This window comes from Pezoporus flaviventris, unplaced genomic scaffold (genome assembly GCF_033815535.1).
Source record: "Pezoporus flaviventris isolate CSIRO_AGI_PZ_B2104156 unplaced genomic scaffold, CSIRO_AGI_Pfla_v1 ptg000057l, whole genome shotgun sequence".
NCBI classification, from domain to species: Eukaryota; Metazoa; Chordata; class Aves; order Psittaciformes; family Psittacidae; genus Pezoporus; species Pezoporus flaviventris.
The window spans coordinates 2997666-3023022 of record NW_026892605.1 but is presented as its reverse complement, the minus strand read 5'-3'; the positions used below and the strand labels follow the sequence as shown (position 1 = coordinate 3023022).

At 38.3% G+C, this 25357-nt stretch overlaps 1 protein-coding gene across 1 annotated transcript in view; it reads left to right on the top strand.

The window, feature by feature from the left end:
* LOC133277530 (integrin alpha-1-like) overlaps positions 1–25357 on the top strand; it is a 65741-nt gene that overhangs the window by 11793 nt on the left and 28591 nt on the right. Inside the window, exons 3-8 of the mRNA XM_061469420.1 lie at positions 13136–13256; positions 16094–16206; positions 17157–17245; positions 17338–17452; positions 18054–18181; positions 24266–24414. Coding sequence (XP_061325404.1) covers positions 13136–13256; positions 16094–16206; positions 17157–17245; positions 17338–17452; positions 18054–18181; positions 24266–24414 — 715 coding nt within the window. The remainder of the gene's footprint in view (positions 1–13135; positions 13257–16093; positions 16207–17156; positions 17246–17337; positions 17453–18053; positions 18182–24265; positions 24415–25357) is intronic.

Genomic DNA, 25357 nt, shown 5'->3' with positions numbered 1-25357 from the left:
TATATCCAATCTAATCTTCCCCTGTTTAAGTTTTAACCCATTACCCCTTGTCCTGTCACTACAGTCTCTAATGGAGTGTCTATCCCCAGCATCTTTATAACTCCCCTTCAGATACTGGAAGGCTGCTATGAGGTCTCCACGCAGCCTTCTCTTCTCCAGGCTGAACAGCCCCAACTTTCTCAGCCTATCTTCATGCAGGAGGTGCTGCAGTGCCCTGATTATCCTCGCGGCCCTCCTCTGGACTTGTTCCAACAATTCCATGTCCTTTTTATGCTGAGGACACCAGAACTGCACACAATACTCCAAGTGAGGTCGCAGGAGAACAGAGTAGAGGGGCAGGATAACCTCCTTCGACCTGCTGGTCATGCTGCTTTCGATGCAGCCCAGGTTACAGTTGGCTTTCTGGGCTGCAAGCACACACTAATGGCTCATGTTCATTTTCTCATCGACCAGCACCCCCAAGTCCTTCTCCACAGGGCTGCTCTGAATCTCTTCTCTGCCCAACCTGTAGCTGTGCCTGGGATTGCTCTGACCCAGGTGTAGGACCTTGCACTTGGCATGGTTAAACCTCATGAGGTTGGCATCAGCCCACCGCACAAGTGTGTCAAGGTCCCTCTGGATGGCATTCCTTCCCTCCAGCGTATCAACTGAACCACACAGCTTGGTGTCATCTGCAAACTTGCTGAGGGCGCACTCAATCCCACTGTCCATGTCAGCGACAAAGATGTTGAACAAGACCGGTCCCAGCACCGATCCCTGAGGGATGCCACTCGTTACTGGACTCCAGCTGGACATTGAGCCATTGACCACAACTCTGTGTGTGCGGCCATCCAGCCAGTTCTTTATCCACCAAGTGGTCCATCTACCAAATTGATGTCTCTGCAATTTAGAGACAAGGATGTCATGCAGGACACTGTCGAACGCTTTGCACAAGTCCAGGTAGATGACGTCAACTGCTCTACCCAGTCCATCAGGTCTGTAGCCCCATCATAGAAGGCCATCAGATTGGTCAGGCAGAATTTCCCCTTAGTGAAGCCATGCTGGCTGTCACCAAGCACCTTGTTGTTTTTCATGTGCCTTAGCATGCCTTCCAGGAGAATCTGCTCCAAGGTTTTGCCAGGCACAGAGGTGAGACTGACTGGTCTGTAATTCCCTGGATCGTCCATTTTCACCTTCTTGAAAATGGGGGTTATATTTCCCTTTTTTTTCTATATTGATAATTCATAGTGATATATGGGCTTTTGGATAATTCATTAGTTTTTTTAATTAAAGAAAAAGTATCTTGATTATGAAAATATGCAACATAGAAGAAGAATATTAAATCCCCATAAAATTGTACTGCAGTTTTAAAAATCAGCTTGTTTTCCAAACTGTACTGTGAAATGACAATGGTAGATGACATTCCGCATGAAGTGCGACACATCTGATTATTTCATGGATCAAGGTTCTAACATACACTAGAGGGTTATATTTCATTCTCATTTCAACTGAATGATGCTGGTGTGAACCTGGCATTTTAGCTTTGTCAATTTTTCTGATGGTCTTCAGTGGACGCTGTCTGTCACTTACTGACTTACTGGTACAGGAGTGCCTTTGCAGGAAGTTCAGTTTTAATTGTTGCCTGTAAACTATCTTCACAGCCAGACTGGAGTTTACCTACTAACATATAAAATGGCAAGCCTGTGAACGCCCCTGTGATTTTCTTAGTGAAATGAATAAAGCTGATTAAAGTAAATCAATGTGCATAGCAGCAGTTTGTGAATTGCCTAGTGCAATACCAGTTGGTTTTGAGGGGGTTTGTTGTCCAAATGAACTAACTTTTGTATTCCTAATCTCTAGTTTTTCTTTGAGTGCAGTGTCTTTTATGATGTGTATGTGGTGGTAGGTTTTGTAGCCCTTCCTGGTTTAGGCAGCTATTTTGTGGTTGTTTATGTTCATTGAAGATTGGATTTAATGACCACTGTGGTCATTTTCAGTCCCTCCCACATTCTTGTCTGCTTGGGTTTCTCAATTAAAAATGTAAAATATATTTACTTATATTTAAACTGTCCAGTGCAATAAAACCCCAGATTTCTTACTACAGTTAACAATTTATCAGTAGAAATGAGTAAGGAGACATTCCAGCTGAGGATTATCTTTTTTAGCAGTGACCACTCATAAATTTCAAACCAGAAAAGCTATGTGTGTCTTGGTAGAGAACTGATACCGTGATTACCCATGCTGGTACATACATGCTTGAGACAAGTTCAGGGTTTTGCTAGTGTGCAGGTCACAGCTGATCTGTAGAAACAGGCAATGTCAGCTACCCGGTGCTATTGCAGGACAAGCTGGTATTCCCTGAGGGCGTTTTGCTGCTGTGCAGTTGGGGATGAAGAGGCACTTCCTTCTGACCTTGCAGTGTGAGAGCGCTGGCATCTGGGGACCATTCATGGTGGAATTCCAGCATTTCAAAGAATATGCGACTTATTTTCCATTACTGGTTGTGGCAATCTCTTATCAGCTATATTCTCATGGGAGGCATATTTCTAGTTACTGATAGGAGAAAAAAAATTTAAAAACATCTTGAAAAGTATTATCAACAATACAATTGCTTCATTGCAAAAAATAAACATATGCAGTAGGAAAGAATTATTAAGACAGTGGTTCTTTTTTATTTTTCAGTCTAAACTCAAGCATTTTTAAACCATTCAAAATTTGCTTTTAGCAACAGTAGGTTTCATCCCTTATTCTCCAGTTCTGCTGTCAGAAAACTGCCAGTTTAAACTTTACTAAGATACTTACGTTTGTGAAAGTGTTTTCTATCTTAGACTATTGTAGCATGCCCCTGTATCATTTAAATGGAGTTCAGTTTTATAAATATCCTGATTTACATTTTGCTGGAACCTCTTAGATTTATATAATGAGTTTGTCTGAAAAATAATGTAGTTTTTGTGCTACGAAGCAGTTCAAAGTTTAAGAGTTTTCAAGTCCCTGCTGCAGTACGGAAGTGCATATTGTAAGCAGGGAAATACGGAGTTCATCTTTATGTAGCAATGACATAAGAAACTGGAGCAAAATAGTGGTTCCCTTTTTACTCTACTAAAAGATGGCTCAAGTACAGAAAATAGATGTTCTATTGTGTTCCAGTGAAAATTATTATAGGTGCTTGTTTTGTTGTTTTTTTTTTCCCAAATCACTGCGTAGCTGAGTTTGTTTGGCATTAAAGGACAAGATAGATATTTGTAAGCTTCTGTCTTTTCCCTTCCACTGCACTTACTACAGTTTCTTGAATCAGAGCTGAATTGATATGCCTGCATTTTATAGACATATGAACTGTTGGCTTTTAGCATGCATGTTGGCTGCATATGTTTTTGATGTACTACATAAAAACTGGCTCAGATTTAAATTCTGTGGTGTTCTGGCTAGCTGGGTGTGAGAGGGTCATATCAGGATATTTGCACTTCCTTTTGGAGGATTTCATCTCTTCTTGAAGCCTAAAACGGTTCGGTTGAGAGTGAGCCAATGATTATACTCAGTATAAGGTGATGAAAGACAGCACTTTATAGCCATTGTGAAGTAAAGAAATGGAAAAAGTTGCTGCCTTTCAGAAAGCCTTTATTGCCACCAAAGCATTTCCACTCTGATACTAGCCTTAAGACTGCTGTCCTTTGAGAAAATTGCCCAACAATCCCTGAAAACAACTGGGGGGAAAATTAATGACAAATGATACCAAGTCAGGAAGGGAAAAAAAAAAAAAAAAAAAAATTGTTGTCCTTCATCCTTGTAGGGATATAATAACATGAGTTTTCAGTTGGGCGTTTTTTTGCAACAGTTCTCAGGTTACTGCATTTCCCAGAATATTCAGGAGTTTCTGTCCTGGGGTGTTTTATAGATTGTTGATTTTAGTTTTGCTGGGGTAGACTGAGAAGTGTCGACAGATCCCATAGTCTGTTTGAGGTTATTGGTGCTATGCTTCACATTCTCTTAAAAGAAAATAGACTATGTTATGTGTAAATAGCAGTATAGTGAGAATATCCTCTCTCAGAAGTGCATTAATTTGCAATGTTTGGCAGTTTTCTCTGATTTTTAGACAGAATATTTTTATTCTATTCTTTGAAGATAGCTTGTTAGCTGACCAGGAGAAAACAAAGGGCAAAGCATGGATTTAAAAGAAACTTAAAATAGATGACCCAGGGAATTACAGACCAGTCAGTCTCACCTCTGTGCCTGGCAAAATCTTGGAGCAGATTCTCCTGGAAGGCATGCTAAGGCACATGAAAAACAACAAGGTGCTTGGTGACAGCCAGCATGGCTTCACTAAGGGGAAATCCTGCCTGGCCAATCTGATGGCCTTCTATGATGGGGCTACAGAACTGATGGACAGGGGTAGAGCGGTTGATGTCATCTACCTGGACTTGTGCAAAGCATTCGGCACTGTCCCACATGACATCCTTGTCTCTAAATTGCAGAGACATCAATTTGGTAGATGGACCACTCGGTGGATAAAGAATTGGCTGGATGGCCGCACACAGAGAGTTGTGGTCAATGGCTCAATGTCCGGCTGGAGACCAGTAAGGAGTGGTTTCCCTCAGGGATCGGTGCTGGGACCGGTCTTGTTCAACATCTTCATCGCTGACATGGACAGTGGGATTGAGTGCGCCCTCAGCAAGTTTGCCAGTGACACCAAGCTGTGCGGTTTGGTTGATTCGCTGGAGGGAAGGAATGCCATCCAGAGGGACCTTGACACGCTTGTGAGGTGGGCTGATGCCAACCTCATGAGGTTTAACCATGTCAAGTGCAAGGTCCTACACCTGGGTCAGAGCAATCCCAGGCACAGCTACAGGTTGGGCAGAGAAGAGATTCAGAGCAGCCCTGTGGAGAAGGACTTGGGGGTGCTGGTCGATGAGAAAATGAACATGAGCCATTAGTGTGTGCTTGCAGCCCAGAAAGCCAACCGTAACCTGGGCTGCATCGAAAGCAGCATGACCAGCAGGTCAAAGGAGGTGATCCTGCCCCTTTAATCTGCTCTTGTGAGACCTCACCTGGAGTATTGTGTGCAGTTCTGGTGTCCTCAACATAAAAAGGACACGGAATTGCTGTAACAAGTCCAGAGAAGGGCCATGAGGATGATCAGGGGACTGGAGCACCTCCTGTATGAAGATAGGTTGAGAAAGTTGGAGCTGTTCAGCCTGGAGAAGAGAAGGCTGCATGGAGACCTCATAGCAGCCTTCCAGTATCTGAAGGGGACCTATAGGGATGCTGGAGAGGGACTCTTCATTAGAGACTGTAGTGACAGGACAAGGGGTAATGGGTTAAAACTTCAACAGGGGAAGTTTAGATTGGATATAAGAAGGAAATTCTTTCCCGTGAGGGTGGTGAGGCAGTGGAATGGGTTGCCCAGGGAGGTTGTGAATGCTCCATCCCTGGCAGTGTTCAAGGCCAGGTTTGACGAGGCCTTGGGTGATATGATTTAGTGTAATGTGTCCCTGCCCACGGCAGGGGGTTTGGAACTAGGTGATGTTAAGGTCCTTTCCAACCCTAACAATTCTATGATTCTATGAAAATTATGGTGACAGTGGCATTTGCAATTCACATTTGAATACTGACAGGTAGTAACTTCCTCCAACTCACAGGATTTGCCAGAGTGATGAGTATTCGGTCCTTTTTCCTTAATCCTGTATTTTTATTGTGTAATTATGAAATTTTAGGCCATGTTCCATAATGACAAAAGTCACCAGTCTCCCTTTCCTCAAAATAAACCTCCTTTGAATGGAGAGTAGGCATTATACTTACTATTGAACATTACTACATCTCTGCCTCAAAATCTCAGAGGGATTTGTACAAGCTTTCACATGCTTTTATCATGAGCTTCAGCTCTGATATTGTAAAATACATCTCTGCTTCAAAAATGCATTTAACTGATTATTAACCAAGATAGGATGTCTCTGCGTAAGGATGGTCATATCATTTTTTTAAACCAGGTATTATTGTTGATGGGCTGACTGTTTTAACCAGTTCTACTCCCTATCGCACAATCCAGCTGTTTCTTGGACTGAATTGTGGCATAATGTTAAAGGAACTGTTGCTTGAAGTTGTTTATGTTAGTTATATGTACTAGAAAAGTATGGGAGCTACTTGCTTAAGAATTGAAAAATGATTGGGTTTTCTTCCTCCCATTAAGCAAGTGATACATAATTTAATTACTTTGAAAATCTGAAAAGAACGCTTAGAAATATTTAGGAATTAATTTGGATTATAAGAATGATAATGTTTTGGATACTCAGCTTAATGCTTGTTTAAAAGAAATTGTAAGATTCTCATGGGATCTGCTTGGCCTTTCACTTAGCCTAAGAGAAACAAAATTAATTGGAAATATATAAAGTAGGTTAATTAGCATAGGAAAAGCAGTCCAGTTAACAATGTGAAGTCAAATGAAAAATCAGTACTGAAGAAATGGCTTTGGGGCTTGCTGAGGGTTTTACAGTTTTGGAAGGTACAGCAGTAGCTATACCTGGCTTCCCATGCTGCTTTCACTAAGTCTGCATAGTGGAAAGCTTACAGTGGCGGGATGTCAGCCTGCAAAACTGGCATCCGATGTGTCTGAGCAAGTAGAAAACAACTGAAACATACCTGACTCTTCTTACCAACCTAGAGGAATTTTGTGCAGAGTTAAACCTACAGGTCCATGAGCAGTTTTGGAGAGAATTGTGAAGAACTTGGTTTTCTTTAGGTTAAAGAGTCCTTGTTTAATCACTTTTTGTGTGAAATTAATCTCACTCCTTAAGCTTCTGGGTTTTATGTAAGAAAATAATGTACAGGTTCATTTTAGCAAATCTTTCTGTGTGGAATCTGAGTTAATTATAGATGACTATAAATATCTTCTGTCTCAAAAAAAAGGTCAAGAGGTGAAGCGTCCTGGGGGCTTATCGATAAAGCTAGATGGTAGGAAACAACAGTTACAGTGGGATATTAAGGAGGAAATGGTCTTTGATAGAAAAGGAAGGTGGGCCTACATGGGAACATAAAGACTGTAGGGACTTGACTGGAGTTAAATGTTGATGAAAGAACTACATCCAAAATGTGGACTGGAGATCACTGAAGACAAGCTGAAACATTTTCTAGGAGTTGTTTCACTTCCATCAAGCTTCTAAATTTGCTAAGCCTCTGTATATCTGTACAAGTCAAGTAGCTGACCTCACAGTTTTCTGTATGTGACTGAATATTTCTAAGGCTTTTTCTCCCTTCTGTGAGAAACTGCAGAGTGCTAAGGATTGCGCTGATGAGAGGACTACTTTCCAAACTTTGAACATAATAGTTATATTCTGATGGCTATGAACTGAGAGGGGCATATATTCTAGGTCTCTGCAATTGCACTTCCAAAAGTTTTGCATGTTGCATTGTGTTACTCATTTGGAGCCACATTACAAAGCATTTATTCAGTATATTTTCAGGCTTGACACCGCATTATAAAGCTATTTTCCAGTACAAATTATTTAGTACAAAACAGCAAAGACAGCTTTCTTCAATGGGTTGTACAAAGCACTTAATTGGTTTTGAAAAGCATGTGGCTACTGAATTTGGAACATATTTCTTGGTCTTTTGGGGATATTTATATATTTTTAATAAGAAGTCTTTTTTCTTAATTATTTGGTCTTGTGCCAGAAAGTCAGTCTTTTGCTCTTCAAAGGTTAAAGATTAAGGAAAAAATGCTAGAGGGAAAATTACACAAAGGTTCTTTTGTAGCCCTGAAAAATAAAAGGCTTGATTTAAGTAGTAATTTCAGAAGTTGAAACTTTTTTTTTTATATACAGTTTGACTTCAGATGCGCTGATATTTAGCTAAGCAGTACTAAATGCAGCAGCAACTCCTACCACAGGCTCCATGGCCTTCCGCTATAAGACCAGAGCACTGTGGCCCCCCAGCCTCACAGATGGCAATTGTACCATGCTGTCGTATTTTCTTCCACTGGGGATGTCTGTGACTAAATCTGCTTCTCATAAGACAAGATGGTATGATTCTGCAGTGACATTATAGCAAATGAAGCAAAAAATAAAATGTGAAGAAAATCCACTTTCACGTGTTTGAGCCGTGATTTCATAAATAGCGTTTTTAAAGGCACATCTTTGCAACCACATGCACATTTAATCTTCCTTTGCTACCATCCAGATGCAGTCCTGAACCTAAATCCATGGTGTCGCTAAACGATGCACTTTTCAGGAGGTTTTATTTGCTGAGGCTCAGTGCTGCACTTGCTGAAGGTTACAGTTTGTTCTCTGGTGCAGGCTTGATTCCAGATAGCTGAGAGCAGCAGCACAGGCTTGCAAGGGCCAGCATGCAGTGGTATTAGTTTCCTGAAGTGACAGTTTTCTGACTGAAGAGGATGATATTGTTTGTCACCATTTTGAAAATACATTTTTGTGGGAGACCAAGCCAGTGCTCTCAGTCCTGCTCCCCTCAATGAGGGTCCCAATTGCTTACATTCATGGTGTTTGCTTCCTTCTAGGATTACAACAGAGACAGGTAGTCTTTTACAATATAAACATAAAAGACTTTTAAAGGCAATCAGTTATTGCCTTTTAAACTAGGACATCCTTCCTAGTACCACATTTTGATTAGATTCACTGTTCCTTGTTGCTATATTGCACTCCTTTGTCATTTGCAGGTCTTTAAAATATCCTCACAGCATCACTGGTTGTAATATGTACTGTACAAGACATTTTTTAAAATTTATTTTTAAAATTTATTTTTGCAAGAGGTCCAGCTATATGAGAACTCCGTTTAATAGTTTTATCTTATGTTAGTCGTCAGCTTCAGTTTCTCTATCCCCTTTTATTTTCCAGGGTAGAAGCAGGGTTTTTTGAGTTTTCCAATGTTTTCCAGTTGTGCATACTTTTGTGAGACATTTCTACTTGGTTTGTTGTTCTCCTTGATTGCACTTAGACCCCCTTTGTTTGTCAAAATGCAGAGGAAATTGGTAAGGACACCTGAAATGCTAGAGCAGTAGGTGTCAAATGGAACAAAAAATACCACTTTGACCACATGCTGGTGGGGAAAAGTGGGATGCAGCCAGCGTGTGAGCCCTCTTCAGTACAAAGTGCAAATTTGTCCTTTCACATTTTTTGCAAAAAACAGTTGTATATTCAGGATAACCACAATTTGTAGAGGATGCAATTGTTTTTTGCTACAGACCATGTACAGATAAAATATCCTAACTGAATTTACTCTCTTCTCTTGGCTAAATCAATCTTCATTATGTCATTTATTGTCGTGACTTGTGGTGATCTATTTTCCATCAGTAAATAGCCAGGTGTTCAGCTTTGTTCTCCATTTTGGGTTATGTTTATACCCATCTGTTTTAGGAAAGTGAGGGAATCTATTCTGCAGTTCTCTGTTTGCAAATGTTAGAGTAGCCAGGCAATACACATGGTTGAGTCCCAGGGAAATCTAGTTTTGCATGAAGAATAACAAGGCAGACAGCACGAACGTTTGGTTAAAAGATCTCATTAAATAAAACATAAAAAAATTTATTAGTGGCTACTGGACAAGTATGAGCTACTACTCTTGAGTCTGTAATAGAACTATTTGGGTTGTTGTCTTGGTGACTGAGTGTCAACCTTTGACGTATAGGTACAAACTGTGCTCAACAAACAGTCCTGCATGCGTATCAGCTAGTGTTCTCAGTTTAAGTTGGTAGTGAGAGGGACATTGTCCCAGGTTTTCTACAGTGCCTTGTTTCTTGTAGAACATGAAGTTAAAAGCTGGAACTTCAGTTTTATCCTCTGTTAAACATTCATATTCTGAATTTTTGATCTGTATTTTAGTCATTCTGATCGGTTTAGTCATCCATGTCTGAAAAAATAGTGTTAATTTATCTACATTAATTGTGATTAAATATATAGTCTAATACCATGTACCTTACCAAAAAAAAAAATTTTTTTTTTCCTTAATCCCCATGTCTGAATAGAAACTTCTTTAATTTCCTTGTAGCTCTTCTTTTTCCACTGCTTTTGCCAATGGTATTTAATTCATATACACAAGTTTCCTAGGAACACATGAGAATGCATGCATTTTTGGAAGTGGAAGTTTGGAGGAGTGTAAGCTAGGTATTGTTATTAATACAAAGTATCATTTTCATAGTCACAATCAGTGATCTTTTTCAATGTTCTGAATCGTCAGCTTATGCACAATGTTCTTCGGTACTGAAGAATGAAACAAAACGTAAAAGCCAGGTTTGCCATAAGCCAGTAGATTTTTGTTAGTTACCAGTGTATCGTGGGTCACTGTAAACTCCACTCACTCCATTTACCACCTGCAGATCTAAATATGCAGATCTGACTATTAACATTTCCTTTTACAGAATCTGTGGAAAATGTAGTATGATACTTTTAAATCTACTACTTATAAGAAGTTAATCTTACACTGCTTATCATGGCCCTTACTTTTATTCAAAAGCTTTATGCTCATAATGTTTCATAGCACATGGAAGCTACAGAAGGTCATGTAATGCATTTTCTTATTAAAATATGCCCCAGAGTTTGTGTATGAAGTCAAACTTCAAAGCATCTGATTTCCAGCTAAGATAGAATGAGAAGATGAGACACCAAAAGGATAGCCGTCCTGGATTAAATCAAAGCTGGTTTTTGCTCAGTATCATGTCTTCAGGAGTACATGTAAGCTGATACCCAGAGACAAAAATAACTGAGCAAGCATATATAATATTCCTTTCCCAGCTTCCAAATAATTCCAGCTGAGGGGATTTCCTGAACCAGATGTGTGCTCTGCATAGTTTGTAAACCTGCAGTGGTTTTGTCTGCCACTAGCTTACTCAGTTATTCACTGAATATGTAACATTTAGCAACCAAAACGACATTGTTGACGAAGGATCTTGACAAGTAGACCTTGTCAGCAAAGTCTACTGGTAATGTTCCTTACTGTATGGAGTCGCTTCTTTTTTTATTTCTGACTAGTCTGGTCCATCTAGCTTCTTTGGATTCCTCTAGCTTTATTTTTTAGGATGTGTTATAATTGCTGGTTCTAATTTAACCTTCCTCAGAAGCACAAGGATTTGGGTGGTTAGTAGCAAAGAACTGGCGTTTTTTATTTCTCTTCTAGTTTTCTCACTTTAGCATTTCATATTTTCAAACTTTATTTTATGAGGATTATCTTTTCCATTTTAATGAAGTGTAGTCATTAAATGGCAAGATTCTAGTATATTGCATAACAGATTCAGGAAACTTCGAGACCATTTAGCGTAGTCAGTGCACCATGCAAATCACAAGAGTTGTCAATATTGCATCATTGTGACAAAACTTGTCTTGTGCTGAAGTTTACAAAACACGAAGTGCACGTCCAACCTTCTGTGGCTTTATGGGAAAGTAAATTGGAACAGATGAGCTGAAATCTGTGACCTTTAGTATTTCATATCATAATAATTTACAAATATCATTGTAAGGTGAGAAAAGGGGAAAAATTTGAACCAGTTAACAAGTGAATTTTCTAAAATTTATTTTATTGATTTTAATTATGCTTTGATGACCAAGAGTAGAGGATGAAAACGCCTATTGCAAATGAACAGGGATAGCAGAATTTCTTTAAACATAAATGTTTAAGGAAGACAAAAGATGCATGGATTACTCTTCTGGCAAATTATTTCCCATCAGACTAACAGCCATGAATTTTTTCTTATCACTTGCAATGAATCTTTTCTAAAGAATAAAAATAAACTCTGTTTTAGTTTGTTCACTTCTTTATATTTCCTGACTGTCTGGAGGAGGAAAACCTCCATTTGCGTTATTTTTAACACAAAGGAAACTTTTCCTTTTTGGCTGTCCAGTGAAACTGGAAATGCCTACTGAGTGATAAATAGTCTTCTGTGATAATTTTGCTGCATTAAGCAGGAAGCAAGATGCTAAGAGAAACGGATTAGCATTGACCACTTGGGAGCTTAATTATAGTAACAAGCTTTCTGGGAGAATATCATCTCAGTGGTGAATAACCCAGATTTATTTTAGTAACTGAACATTATTTAGGATCTTTGACATGCAGCAAGTACTATGGATTTGGCTGTTTTTATGTAACTTTTAAATGTCAGCCAATTACCATAAAATGCTTCTTTGAAATGAAATGGAAGTTGTGTATAATTGTGTTTTTAAGTAGTCATGGTGTTCTACAAATTTAAATAATTTTTGGCTCTTGTGAATTAAATAGATCTGCAGCAGCAGTCAGTGGTGTGTTTTGAAACTGACTTCAACAAGACAAAGATGGAAGAGATCACTGTAAGAAAAAAAATAAAGATGATTAGCCTTATTTTTATGCATAAATAGTAATTTTGACCTCTTAATAAGCCTCACAGTGGCTTATGATTATTGCTTCAAACTGAAGTTTTCACCCCAGATGCCTCATTTTCTCTGAAACTTGCTATACAGCCATATTTTTACAGTATTTTCCCTGATGAGGGTCACTGAGCTTTAGAGTGTGGGAAATCAGTCTGAAGAAGCAACTGCTCTCATGGCTGATCTCATCATAGTCCAACACCACTGTTGCAGAGAAACTTTTCATAAGAGGGTGAATGTTGGATTTCTGCAAATAGTCACATACAGGTGTATTTGAGATAACAACACCTGGTTGCTTTGAAAATTTATTTTAATCATTTCCAAATACGAAAGGTCTGCAAGTACTCTACAATAGAATAAAGAGAAAACTGTATATTTTTTTTGTCCAATATAGATTAAAATTAAATACATTTAAAAGCTTTTCCACATTCTTTTCCTGTGTATGTCTTCTGCGAACAGTTGAAAATTAGTTAATTCTCAAATTTATTAATATTTGAGAACTACTACCTTGAATGAGGGAAGGAACATTTTGTGTATAATACTTATATTAGAAATGTGTGGAGCTAAAAGGAGTAAAAGTAACAAAAAAATATTTACTTTTAAAGGTAATAATGTTTTATTTAATATTATTTGAATTGTGATTTACCAATGAGTGATGGACTTTTCAAAATAAGTTTTGGGTACAGAAGTCCAGTTGCTAACATTTCTGAATTTAGCTGCATACATATGTATATGCCACTTTCAACCCCTGTCTTGTACCCTCACTTAAGTATAACTGAACACTGATTTCTGAAAAGTCTGGGGTCTTTTTTTTTTTTTTAAAGCTCTCTTTCACCTCGTTGGCTCTTCCAATGTTGATGTGAAAAATGCAATGACCTTCAGTGGGCCTCTGGAAGACATGTTTGGGTACACCGTCCAACAGTATGAAAATGAGGAAGGGAAATGGTAAGCTGTTTTTCTTTTCTTAAATGGAAACTCCAAATTATCAGGGTATTCACTGACTCAGACATTATACTATTATTTATAAGTATGCCTGACACATAAAGGTCAGATTCTGACAGTCATATTTCTTAAATACACAGTCGTAAGGAAACATAAAAACATTGGGAAGCTGAAAGATCCAAATTTATATCTACATTTATTTCCTCAAAGACATAAATGATTTCACAAAATGGGTAAATTTCCTCCTTGATGGAGCTGAGAAAGTTCTATGTTTTGCCTGAGCCCTCTTTCTTCCATTTCCCAAATAAAATCATTATCTTTTCCTTGTGCTTATGTATTGGCAGTGAAATTGCCATTCTGTTTTACCTAACTAATTCTTTTTCTGTTTTACCTAACTAATCTGTATGATGTACTTTTCTCTTGAAGTTTTCTGTTAGAGGTTGTCTGAACTGAGATTTTAACTGGTGGGAAGATTTCCCTGTCAAAATATTTATTAATACAGTAGTCTACCCTTCCTTTTGGAGAGCTAATTATATCTTGCAACTAATAATACATTCATATTTGGGACTTGGAGCCTTCTTAACCTGTCTTTTCCTTCTTGTTGTTCTCCTGAACTATAACTTACATTTTGGCATGCTTACTGGTATCATTTCTTCTTGGCCTTCTGATAAATACCTGCTTATGCTTTTCTCTTGTAAAAATAAACTTCACAGGCTAACCACTGGGCTGGAGGACTGAAATAACAATTTCATGGTAAAAAGGTTTGGGAATCCTGAGGTCTGCATGATTATTCGAAGATTGCTCTGTTTTTCACAGAGCTTTGCCAGTAATTTGATATTCTTGGTAAATCCAAGGACTCCCATGGGCAGCCTGGGACAACAGGCATTTGACTGTGGGACAACCAGGTTGGACTGTTCTTCAGCGCCCGAGAAATTCCTCACACAAGTGCAGGGGCTGCCTGATGCCAAGAGTCTGGCCACTACTGTGACACAGTGTTAACCATTAGTCATAGGCAATGTTCATAGAATTGAAACTGCAGAGCCTGCTTTTGAAAATACTAGCTCTTGTTTGCATCCTTGTTGTAGGATGAGGGTCATGGGAGCATAATAATGACCTTCTTTGAGCTAATTTAGACCTTCAGGAAATGATATCTGTCCTAGGAGCTCGGATTTTGCAGAGTTAGCTATATTGTTGTAAACTGTCCTGAAACCATTCAAGACCAAAAAATAGTATGAGCTGGAAATGGTAGCTCTTCCAGTAGCTGAAGGAAGACAGGAATCTAAACTAGTATACTAGATCTGAACATCTCTGAAATTAACTCCAGAGCTGCTGTTAAACTGTCAGGCTTCCAAGTTGCTTTCAGCATAGCACCATCCAGAGCAGGAAATCTGAAGGTTGACAGTTTAATATATAAAGCAGCTTTGTGGTGCTTTGTCAATTGCTATAATGCTACCTAGATACCACAGATAGGGCTTTTCAGCAACAGAAGTTCCGTGAACCTGGCTGTGGTTGTTTCTCTATGTAACTGTGGTCCCCTAAAAAAATCCCCACTGCAAAACATCAAAATGGCCTTTCAGATCTCTTCTGTCTTTTCATTGCACCCTTTTCTTCTGAGTAAAGAACAGCACAGGGACATGATCCTGTTCAGCCCTGACCAACTCCCATAGGATGTCAAGCTCACTCAGCTTCTCTGCAGTTAAAGGGAAGGCTGTGGTGCCCCTTTCTATGTTTGGTGTAAAAAATGGACACATTACAGCATATAGTTGGAAGAGCAGTAAAATCTAGTATATATTCAGAGTATGTAATTTAGAGTTAGTAAATCTAGTAATAGTGAAAAAAATTTTTCCTGTCTTTCTCTTTTTTTTTTGTAGGCTACATTTTACATGTTATGTCATTCTATTCAAGTATCTTCTGTCTGGACTCATTAGTTTATGATTAAATGTTGAAATGGTTCTCTCAATAACTCTTCACCCTTAGGACACTTATGTCCAGGAGCAAAACTTAACCCAACTACTACTCATAAAGTACACACTCTTTCCTGTGTAGCCTGTAATTTCTAATTTAATCCAAGTTCTTCCTTACACATGTAATGGAGCCAGTTGTTATCTGCTGGGTAATGCTGGACTATTTAGTGTAGACAATAAAGACTTGGGAACAAAAACAGTGTGCACCTCTAAACAGTGTTTCCTGCTTAAAACTGGATTTAAGAGTGGATGCTAATTTGTGTTGCTTACAAAGTACTACATGAGAATAGCGATGTTTGATCACACCAAATTTTGAAAAAAAAAATGCACAGGATAAAAATCCTTACCATTTTTAAAAATTGAGATTTCTTTTAATAAGACTTTTAATAACATTATTTTTTATTAAGGAGGTAAAACAATGTATTTTATGCTCCTGGCTCACATTACTTTAGACTGAATTTTTCTGGATGCTTGTGAGCCTCTCCTTTTGCATTTGGTCTCTCAGCATTGAAAATACAATTTCTTCTAAAATATATTAAAGATCAAGGAGCTATTAAATGAAAAAGCTCTTTCTTTTTTTATTACTTTTAATACTTGTCATCCACTCACCAATATTGCATTCATTTTCCAGTGGAATTTTTAAAATTGTTGGTCTATTATGTAATTTGTTTTATAGACACATTTCTTTCTGTGTCCTTGTTAAAGAGAAGATTGTCTGCTTTTGCTTTTATCTGAAGTAACAGATACTTTTCTTGCTGTCCATCCTGTACTCATAGCACAGCAGCTTGCTGTAGCTGTGCTCTCTAAGTTTTATTTTCTGACTTTCATGCCTTTCTTAACAAATAAGAAATTTCAGGTAACTTATTTCATTTCCAGGGTACTTATTGGTTCACCGTTAGTTGGCCAGCCTGAAAAAAGAACAGGAGATGTATACAAATGCCCTGTAGGAACGGACAGCCAATCACCCTGCACAAAACTAAACTTACCAGGTATGAGAAAAAATAAAGCTGTGTTGTGTGGAGGGATAATAGAGGTTAAATCTTAGGAGATTTTTAGCTAGTAAATATGCATTAGAATTGTTTCTACAGAGAAAATTTACTTAGGACTCCAGAGCTAAATGTGAAGGAAGTTGTGTTTGCAACATCAAAAATAAATGTATTTTAAAGATTCTCATTGTCCTATGGAAAACATGCTCATAATTTTAGAATAGGCATTTGGCTGTGGTTTTAAAACTTTGTTATGACCAGCATTAATTGACTGTGGTTGGTAGTCCTGGCCATGGAGCAACAAAAGCCATGGAGCATGGACTCGTGGGTTACCCTTTCCAAAGAGCCTTCGTAATGCCATCAGTAAACTTTTAGCAAGATGTAACCAGGCTGATGCATCTTACTTTGATGCGGGTAAATATTGATCATTTTCTTGCTCATGTCAAGAGATACATGATGTAGACAGGAATATGCCCAATTAATATGAATTTCACTAAGTATACCTGTTGTGGTATTTTTTGTCTCCTCTTTTCCCTTGAAAGCCTAAATGTCAATAATGTAACCTGACAGTAACAAATATAAAACTGTTAAATCATTTATAGCAGGACAGGGTAAAAAATGAATGTTTGTTTTCTAATTATCAAAACTGTGGTAACAGTAATCTCTTGCTTTCATTGTGCTGTTATTTTAACTTCTTTCTTTTTTGCAGTTCAAGAAAACTATTTGAGACAGCAACCCAGACATTTCATTTATTTCTGGGATAAAAGCCAGAATCAGAATTTTTTCTTGATTATTGTAATTGAAGAAGGAGGAGGAAGGGTGCTAAAATATTTGATGAAACCAGTATCAGTCTGGGTTTTATTTTAGAAGCTAGAAGCTCCATGGTAGGGGATATATACTTTAATATTTTGTTTTCATGTTCCCAAATACTTAACATTTTAATCTATTTATAGCTGCTACTTCAGTTCCTAACGTTGTGGAAGTAAAAGAAAACATGACACTTGGAACAACCTTAGTGACTAACCCAAGAGGAGGCTTTCTGGTAAGAAAGTACTTTTTGCCAGCTTTAAAAGAAGTCTGTTTTTTCCTCAGGTACCACAACAAAAACCTTTCACCCTTTTTCATCTTTTAAAGGCATGTGGACCACTTTATGCTTACAAATGTGGGCGTCTGCATTACACAACTGGAGTTTGCTCTAATGTCAGTTCAACTTTTGAAACCATAAAGGCAATTGCTCCGTCTGTGCAAGGTATGCAGGCCACAGGAATTCTTTTGTGTATCCAGAAATATGAAGTGCCAAGCAAGACAAATGTATACACATAGGCATACAAAAAAATATGAACTGTTTAACTTAGCTACCAGCATTACCAAGTTAAGTAAATGTTTTCATTGTCCGTATATAACCTAAATTCTTGCTACTTTTGGAATTTATCTCAGTATAAACAATCATTAGAGCACTATGTAACATCCAAACACAATTGCTAAAAATAGTTGCTTATGCTTTTTACTTATGGCCAAAGGTCTTTTTAAATAATGACACCATGTTAAGATCTCATACAAGCCAAATTTAGTAGTATAGATAAAAATCTTAAAGACCTGGTCCTTTGGAAAAATCTAAGAGGGCTGATGTTGAAGAAGGTAGGGGTCACTTCAGTTATGTGATCTTCTAATCCCATTCTTAAATTTCTGCTTACAAAGAAGTGCCTTGCTGGCAAGGGGAACACAAAACATGTAAGTTCAGCCCAGCTGAGAAGGACGTGCATTTGTTACTGATCACAAAAGTAACTGGAGCTCTGAGATATAATTCATCTTTGTTAGTATCAATTCTTATATGGCAATTTGCATTGCAGAGTGTAAAAACCAGTTGGACATTGTCATCGTCCTTGATGGATCCAATAGCATTTATCCATGGGAGAGTGTCACAGCCTTCCTCAACAGCCTCCTGAAAAACATGGATATAGGTCCTCAGCAAACACAGGTACCACCATAGATATTTTATGATTGTTTAATTTGCAAATTAAAAAGGATATGCAGGAAACGGGATGAGAGCATCCTCTATGGAACTCTTCAATTCCAAGAACTTACAGCGATGGGGTCCTAAACCAAAATAGCTGAAACCACAACAAGGACAGTATCTGCCGCCAAGTAGCAATGTCAGGGAGGCTCTCCCTTACCCCACTGCTCAAGCAATCTGGAGAAGCAGACTGTCTAACCTAAAGACAGAAGTTAAGTACGTTAAGTGAGGCTATTAGAATGCTGTCCTTTCCCACTTCCTTCCTCTCCACAACCACTTCTTGTCTCCTTTTGTACTTCACAGCTCAAAAGTCATTTCTGCTCCTCTGAGGCACACATGCGTGGTTCAGACAGCCTTTGATTGTAAGCTTTTTGGATTCAATATTTTGTACTGTGTAACATTGAGCATATACCTTTTAAACATTTGAAATCGTAATTAACGAGTGGCTGTTAAACCACATTATTAATGGCAGAAGCTGCATTTATGTAGTAAGTGGAGAGGGCCAAATTCCCAGCTGCTATAAATCAGCATAGTTCCACCAGAATTAACGGAGCTACAATCAATTACCCCAGCCAAGGATCTGGATATGTTTCACAGTCTGCTAAACAGAGTACCTAAATAGCAATATCAGCAGAACTCAGGTAAGGAGGAAACGTGGACGCTGGGATACATTTTAACACCGAAAGCTGTAATAACAGCATCAGAAGGAGCCAGGTCTTCCTTTCACTTTTCCCTTTTTCCCCTCTCAAAATCAAGGATTTTATGGGATCCTGTATAGTATTTGATATGCTGCAGGCCAATACTTGGAGGGTTTGCTGCTTCAAGTTCCTCACATTCAGTTACTGCATTCACAAAGGAGACTGTGAGAAGATGTAAAGGATGCATTTGTCTGCAGAGAGTATTCCTGTCATTTTCCAAGTCAATTGGGATTTGTTAGTTAACTACCCAGCTCCCCTGTTGGCTGTACTGAACAGTGGCTGATAAAATTTTTTTATAAAGTGTCCACTTTACAATCATGTCCTGTTATTTTAAACATGCTGTTCTTCCAGATACTGCTTCCAGAAGCAAAAATACTTGGTCAAATTTAGTAGAAAGGAAAAAAAAATTTCTTCCTGGTCCCTCAAGCCGATCATTACTCAAACATGTGCCATCTTGGGAAAATACTTAAACCTGAACTTCCCAGTACAGAGCAATGGCTGCATGGAAATCATCACTGCTTTCTACCCACAGGGCTTCTTGGGAATAGTACACAGGGCAATCAGCTGTACTACACCCTAACCCCTCTTTCTCACCCTGCAATTCCTAAATTTTTACATTGTCACACCTCTGTTATGTTTGGTTTTGGAATCCTGCCTCATGTGTGAGTCTCAGTTTGTGCACAAAAGGTCCCTTGCTGGCCTGCACTCCAGCAGCGTCCCATCTCCACCTACAAAATCTATTCTACCCGCAGCTTGGCATAGCTGCCCCTCTTCTCACACGTACACTTATTCATTTGAGAATGTCAGCTTTGGCATCTGATTGCTGCAGAGCAGAAACGCTTGAGAGGGAGATAAGAATGGGATAAGGTGGAGAGAGGCTGAAAAACTGGAAATGGAAGGCAAAACTAGGTGGAATTTTCTTGGTTCCTCTTTCCTTCCCCATTTTCTTAGAACGCATCCCATTGCTCTCCTCTCCTCCAAGCCCTTTGTTTGGGAACGCTGGCACAGCCCAAGGTAGTAATGAGTTTCTACTGTCTCCTCCACCCACACTGTCTCCTTTTCAGACACTGTGTTTAAGTGACTGTTGAATGGGGAAGTGGAGAAAGGACAGAACAGGCATATTTCTCCCCTCTCCTCTGGAAGCACAGAAAAGAAATATAGGAAATGCTGTTTTCTTTCTGTCTGTTTAAATTGATTTTTCCATGTTCCTCTTTTGAGGATTGTTGAGCACGTAGGAATCAGTGGATTTTCACTGACTTCAGATTGTTTTCCTGTTGCACGGGAAAGGAATGAGATTATTACAGAATAACTCCTTAGCAGCTTGGGTGTGACTTGTTTAAAACCATGTTTTGATTACAGGCTTGTAAGATATTTTTTTTCCCACTTACCCCTTCCATGAACAATGGTCATTAGATTTGTGATAAGTCAGGACTGAAATTTCTCATGTCCCATGTTTGACAAATTTGAAAGTGAAAGCCAGGAGATTCAGATGCAACCAACCAAAGTTTATGGTATATTTTTTTCAGAAGTATATCCTTCCCTTCCTCTTTCTGTTCTTCAGAAAATTCCAACACCATACTCGTAGTTAAGCTGCATACCCTGAGCTTAAGAATTAAAGAAGTAAAGGGAAAGTGATGACAGAAAAGTAGAAATGGAAGAAGGAGTTAAATGGGGGGGGGGGGAAGTATAAGTGGGAGCAAAATATTTCTGCTGGCCTTATTCCGCATTTTAATGTAGCTGCATAGAAGATTGTTTTTTTCTTCTTTTTTTTTAACATTTGTAGAGGTAATTGTCTTTAATACGAGAGTATGGTTTCTAATTCTCTACATATGAACAACATTCTGTGGTAGGAGAATATCAAAAGAGGAGAATGCTTCCAGATATGTTCAGTTCCAGCTTTAAAGCTATGTTGGAATGGCCTTCAGAAATTTTCAGACAGGTTTTATTTTTCCATTAATGTAGGACATAGGCAGTGTTTGGTCTGTACCTTAGTTTATCTCCAAAGGGACTGTATGAGTGGATGAATAAGTCATGCCATGTCATATCTCATGATCAGTTTTGTCTTCAGAAGAAGAGTATTGAAAAGGTATTAAAAAGATTTGGGGTTAAGAAAGATGTTTGCAATAGTTTATAAGTGATTTCTGTCTGAGTTCTTGCAAGGGAGCAAAATGTAGCAGAATTAATTCAGTTTTGCTTAGACTCAGGTATCTTTAGCACGTTCTCTGTATGATAAAATGCATTATCCACCAGTACTTCCCAAGGCATCTATGCTTTTCTTTTTTCTTAAATACAGCCAAAAATATTTCTTATTTTCCTCCACATCCCAGTGGTAAAAATCCTAGCATATCATTTCCATATACTAAATGGTTTTCCTTTCCTTTTTTTTTTTGTGTGTGTGTGGCGATGTTGTTTTTTACCAAATAGATCAGCTTAGTAATTTATTGAGAAGGCCAGAATGTACTTTCCAAATAAGGGGCGGTATTCACTTATAGAACAAGAATAAATAATTGCCCTCAGAAATGTTTTGTCCAAAGTAGAACAGCCCTTCACTTGCCTGTTCTCTTGTACAACACTTTTTCACAGGAACTGGGGACAATTAAAGAATTATTCCCTTGTGTAATATAAAAGCCATGGAATGCTAGGGAAGGGAACATTAGTTTAGGCATTACAAAGATGTTCAGTAGATTATGGTCAGTAATGCTGGGAAAAATAGTAGGTTTTCTGGAGCAGAACAGAATTATGTCCTTCTGTATAGTACTATTGCATTTTCGAGGTTTAATATAAACAAGCGAATCAAAACATATAAAGCCTGTAAGCATCATTCTTAGGGGCTTGCTGAAGTTACATAGTGTGAAGAGGTTTATTGTCCCACAAAAGCACATTTGCATCATGTAGATGTGTCATTTATAGTTTTCCATTAGATTAAAAGGTTGCAAAAGCTTAAAATTTCATTGCTATCTGATAGAACATAGTTCTAATTTCACAAGGTGGACTTGATTCTGTGATTCTGTAGGAGACTGGAACATGCTGCCTAGTAGTATTTTCTCAGTTCTGGGAAGTTTTTCATTACCGTTTTTGAGGAATGGCTCATCTTTGATGCCATGAAATATGTAGAACATGATGAGCAGTGTTTTCAAAACTAGTGCTAAGGAAGGGTCCCTCAGAACAACAATTGTATCCCATAAGATAACCACATGCCCCCCTTCCTTCCTGATTTACAAGCTATGCAACACATGCAGACCCAGATGTTCTTCCCATTCACTTCCTGAGAAGGAAATGCTCAAAATGTTTACTTACTGTGATCATGGACAATGTTTCCTTTCAAATAGGAAATGATACAACTCAATGTCAGCCTGTAATCCTTTTTTAAGATAAAGACAACACCAACATAGAATCATAGAATAATTAGGGTTGGAAAGGACCTTAAGATCATCTAGTTCCAACCCCCTGCCATGGGCAGGGACACCTCACACTAAACATGGGTCTCTAGAATCATGAAAGACTGGCAGGTACTTTTCACACTGATATCAGTTAATAGTTGATTTAATCCTTGATACCAATAAAATCCTCTTAGCTGTAGATAAGGAGCCCAGGAATCCACAGCACTGGACTCCCTGGCATACAATAGTTTCTGGCCACACTTGTGCGTGGTCCTGGAATACTAAGGCACTACTCCTGCACCAAAAAGTCAAAAATAATGAAAATCCCTTGTTTACACCAGTTAATGTCAGTCTTTTAAAATGATTAGCAACATCCTGTTCAGGTTATGCTGTAATTCACTTTTGATGCATGCCATAGAATTGTTGCCTTGGAGGGAACGAGTTAAAAATGTCATCTTCAGCTTGGGGTTTAGTCAGTGCCACATGACTGCTCTGAGTGGTAATAACAGCATGTGCCCCAGCCTGTTGTGTAAACATTGTGCAGGTTTAATAGGCTGCTGCCCACGAGAGCATGAAGTATCTGGATGTTCTCAGCTGCAGGTGGAAGAGGGCATGCCTTCAAGAGAGAACTGAAATACCTTAAAGGGAGCAACTTGTCATAGCTTTCAACTTAAATCTGTTCTTGCAGATTTGATTGTATTTTCAAAAGGGTACAGAAATTGAGTGGGATAGATTTTGCTGCCACATACCATTGTGATTATAGTTCCACATTCTTATGTAACTAGCTCTTCATAATGATTGTGATATTGATGTTTAGTATCAAATATTTATCCAACTCTAACCCTTCTACTGCAAGTAAAAAAACATTGTGCAGAATCTGAGGGGCTAAGAAAGTAACTGAAAAAAACACCAATAAAGCAATTGCAAAGTCACTTCTAAAATAATGTAATAGCATAAACATCCCAGAGGTCGTATTGATCTCTAGCAGCTAAATGCTAGAGTGCTTTTAATAATAGATGAATGAGATATAAATGCCACATAATACTGCATTATCCTAAATAACACCTATAAATTGCCATGTGTAACATAAAATTGAAATATGCTAATGGAACATTGTGTGGATTCTTCCCAGTAAAAGCTGTCAGCAACCTGCCAAAACATTAAAAGCGACAGAGATGAATGAGAGAAATTAATTAATATTTAAGAATATTGCTTGTCTTTTTATTTCACACATGCTTTTGCAGCAGGTCCCCTCAGGCATCTGTGGTTGGGTTTCAATCCCATGCACTGATATTTTTCACAAAGATTTGTCTTGCTGAGGTCATCTAAAGTCTTTACATCATCCTGCCCCATTCCAAAAACCACCATTTTATTCATTTTTCCCCTCTGGCACTTGTCTTACTTTGGCTCTCCTCCTGCTGGGAGAACACCATGTCTTAGACTGACCTGATATCTTCATCAAGAGAAGGGTACTTGAATCTTCCTCTCACCCTAGGGCCTGAATTTGTCATTGCAGTGCTATTTCTAGGCTAGGTTTATGGTAAATAAACTATCAGCTATAGGAATAGTATATTTGGAGGAAATGAAGAGAGTTGTGAGTGAACCATGGCCCTGTATGATATAAGGAAAACTATTTTGAGAAGTTGTGGCTGGTGGTTAGGGTATTGGTCTGCCTTGGCTTAGAGTTGAGCAGAGCTGCAGCATGGATTACTTAAATCAGGAAAAGCAAGGAGGTGGGCCTGCTTTTGGCTTTGCTCCTGTGTTTAATAAAACAATTTAGAGACTTCAAAATGTTCCATGAGATTCAGTTTTCAAGCCAGACTTTATCAAACGCTTATAGGTGTTTCATACTGAGGAAAACATACAGATTTAAATTCTTTTGTAGGTACAGAGGAACATACCCCAGTGCAGGAGATATAGATGTTTTCTCTAAGAGTAGTTGATTTTTAATAATGGACTGTGTGTTTCAGGTTGGAGTTGTTCAGTACGGACAGACTGTAGTCCATGAATTTTTCCTGAATACATACTCGTCAACAGAAGATGTGATGGCTGCAGCCACAAGAATACGTCAGCGAGGTGGTACACAAACTATGACAGCCCTGGGGATAGATACAGCAAGGTATGCTTACAAAATGTTGTCCTGCATATGACAGAAGCAAACATAAGTAGATATGGTGACAATTCTGATTTTATGAATTAAAAATATGATGTGGCTGACATCTGACTTCATTTTAGCTGAGCAAACAAAATTTAAGAGGAGGGTGGATAAACAGACCCTGTCTGGCAACTAAAGCAGTTGTATAAGGCACCCTGGAAGGGCAGCTGTTTTCTGAATGGAGGAAATAGAGAAAGAAAAGAGACATGGAGCAAGGTTGTAGTCCTAAGCAAAGAGCTGACAATCTTTGATGTCCACACAGAACAGGTAGGAACTATATGTGTAGAAGGATGAAGGAAATAAAGTTTTCAGAGAAAATGCAAAAAAATAAAACTTTTTAATGTTGAATTGTCTTCATACTGAAGTTAAGATTAGTACAGGCTTTGAGCACTTTTCAGAAAGCCAATAAATTTTATATCTGAAGTCTTTGAAGCTTCTGGATCACTGGTAGTTTGAAGATCTGTTGTAACATTAGCATTATTTAGAAATGCTTCCCTTATGAGAAAAATTAAGGCTGAATTTTGTAAAACAGACAGTAAATGCAAAATCTCTAACACTTTCAAACTGTACAGTGTTGTGTCTTTTTTGTTTTCTACTGCTTTTTCTGGCACCACAGCTTTACTTCTGTAAAAGATTGCATTAGCCCTTTCTAAACAACCATTTAGTGAAATATGCAGCACCTTTTTGATAAACTATTTGATTATCTGATTATCTCAGTAAAGTTTTGTTGAGATGATGTCTGAAATCCAGTGAAATTCTTACATATTCACCCGTAACAATTTCCTTAGAAACAAGTAGAAGCTTGAGGGAGTCTGAAAAAGTTTCTGAAAACAGAGCCACTTGAGAATTGCCAAATACCCAGAAACCACATGTGGTTCAGAAAGTTCCTGTGCACCACAAACTGCTG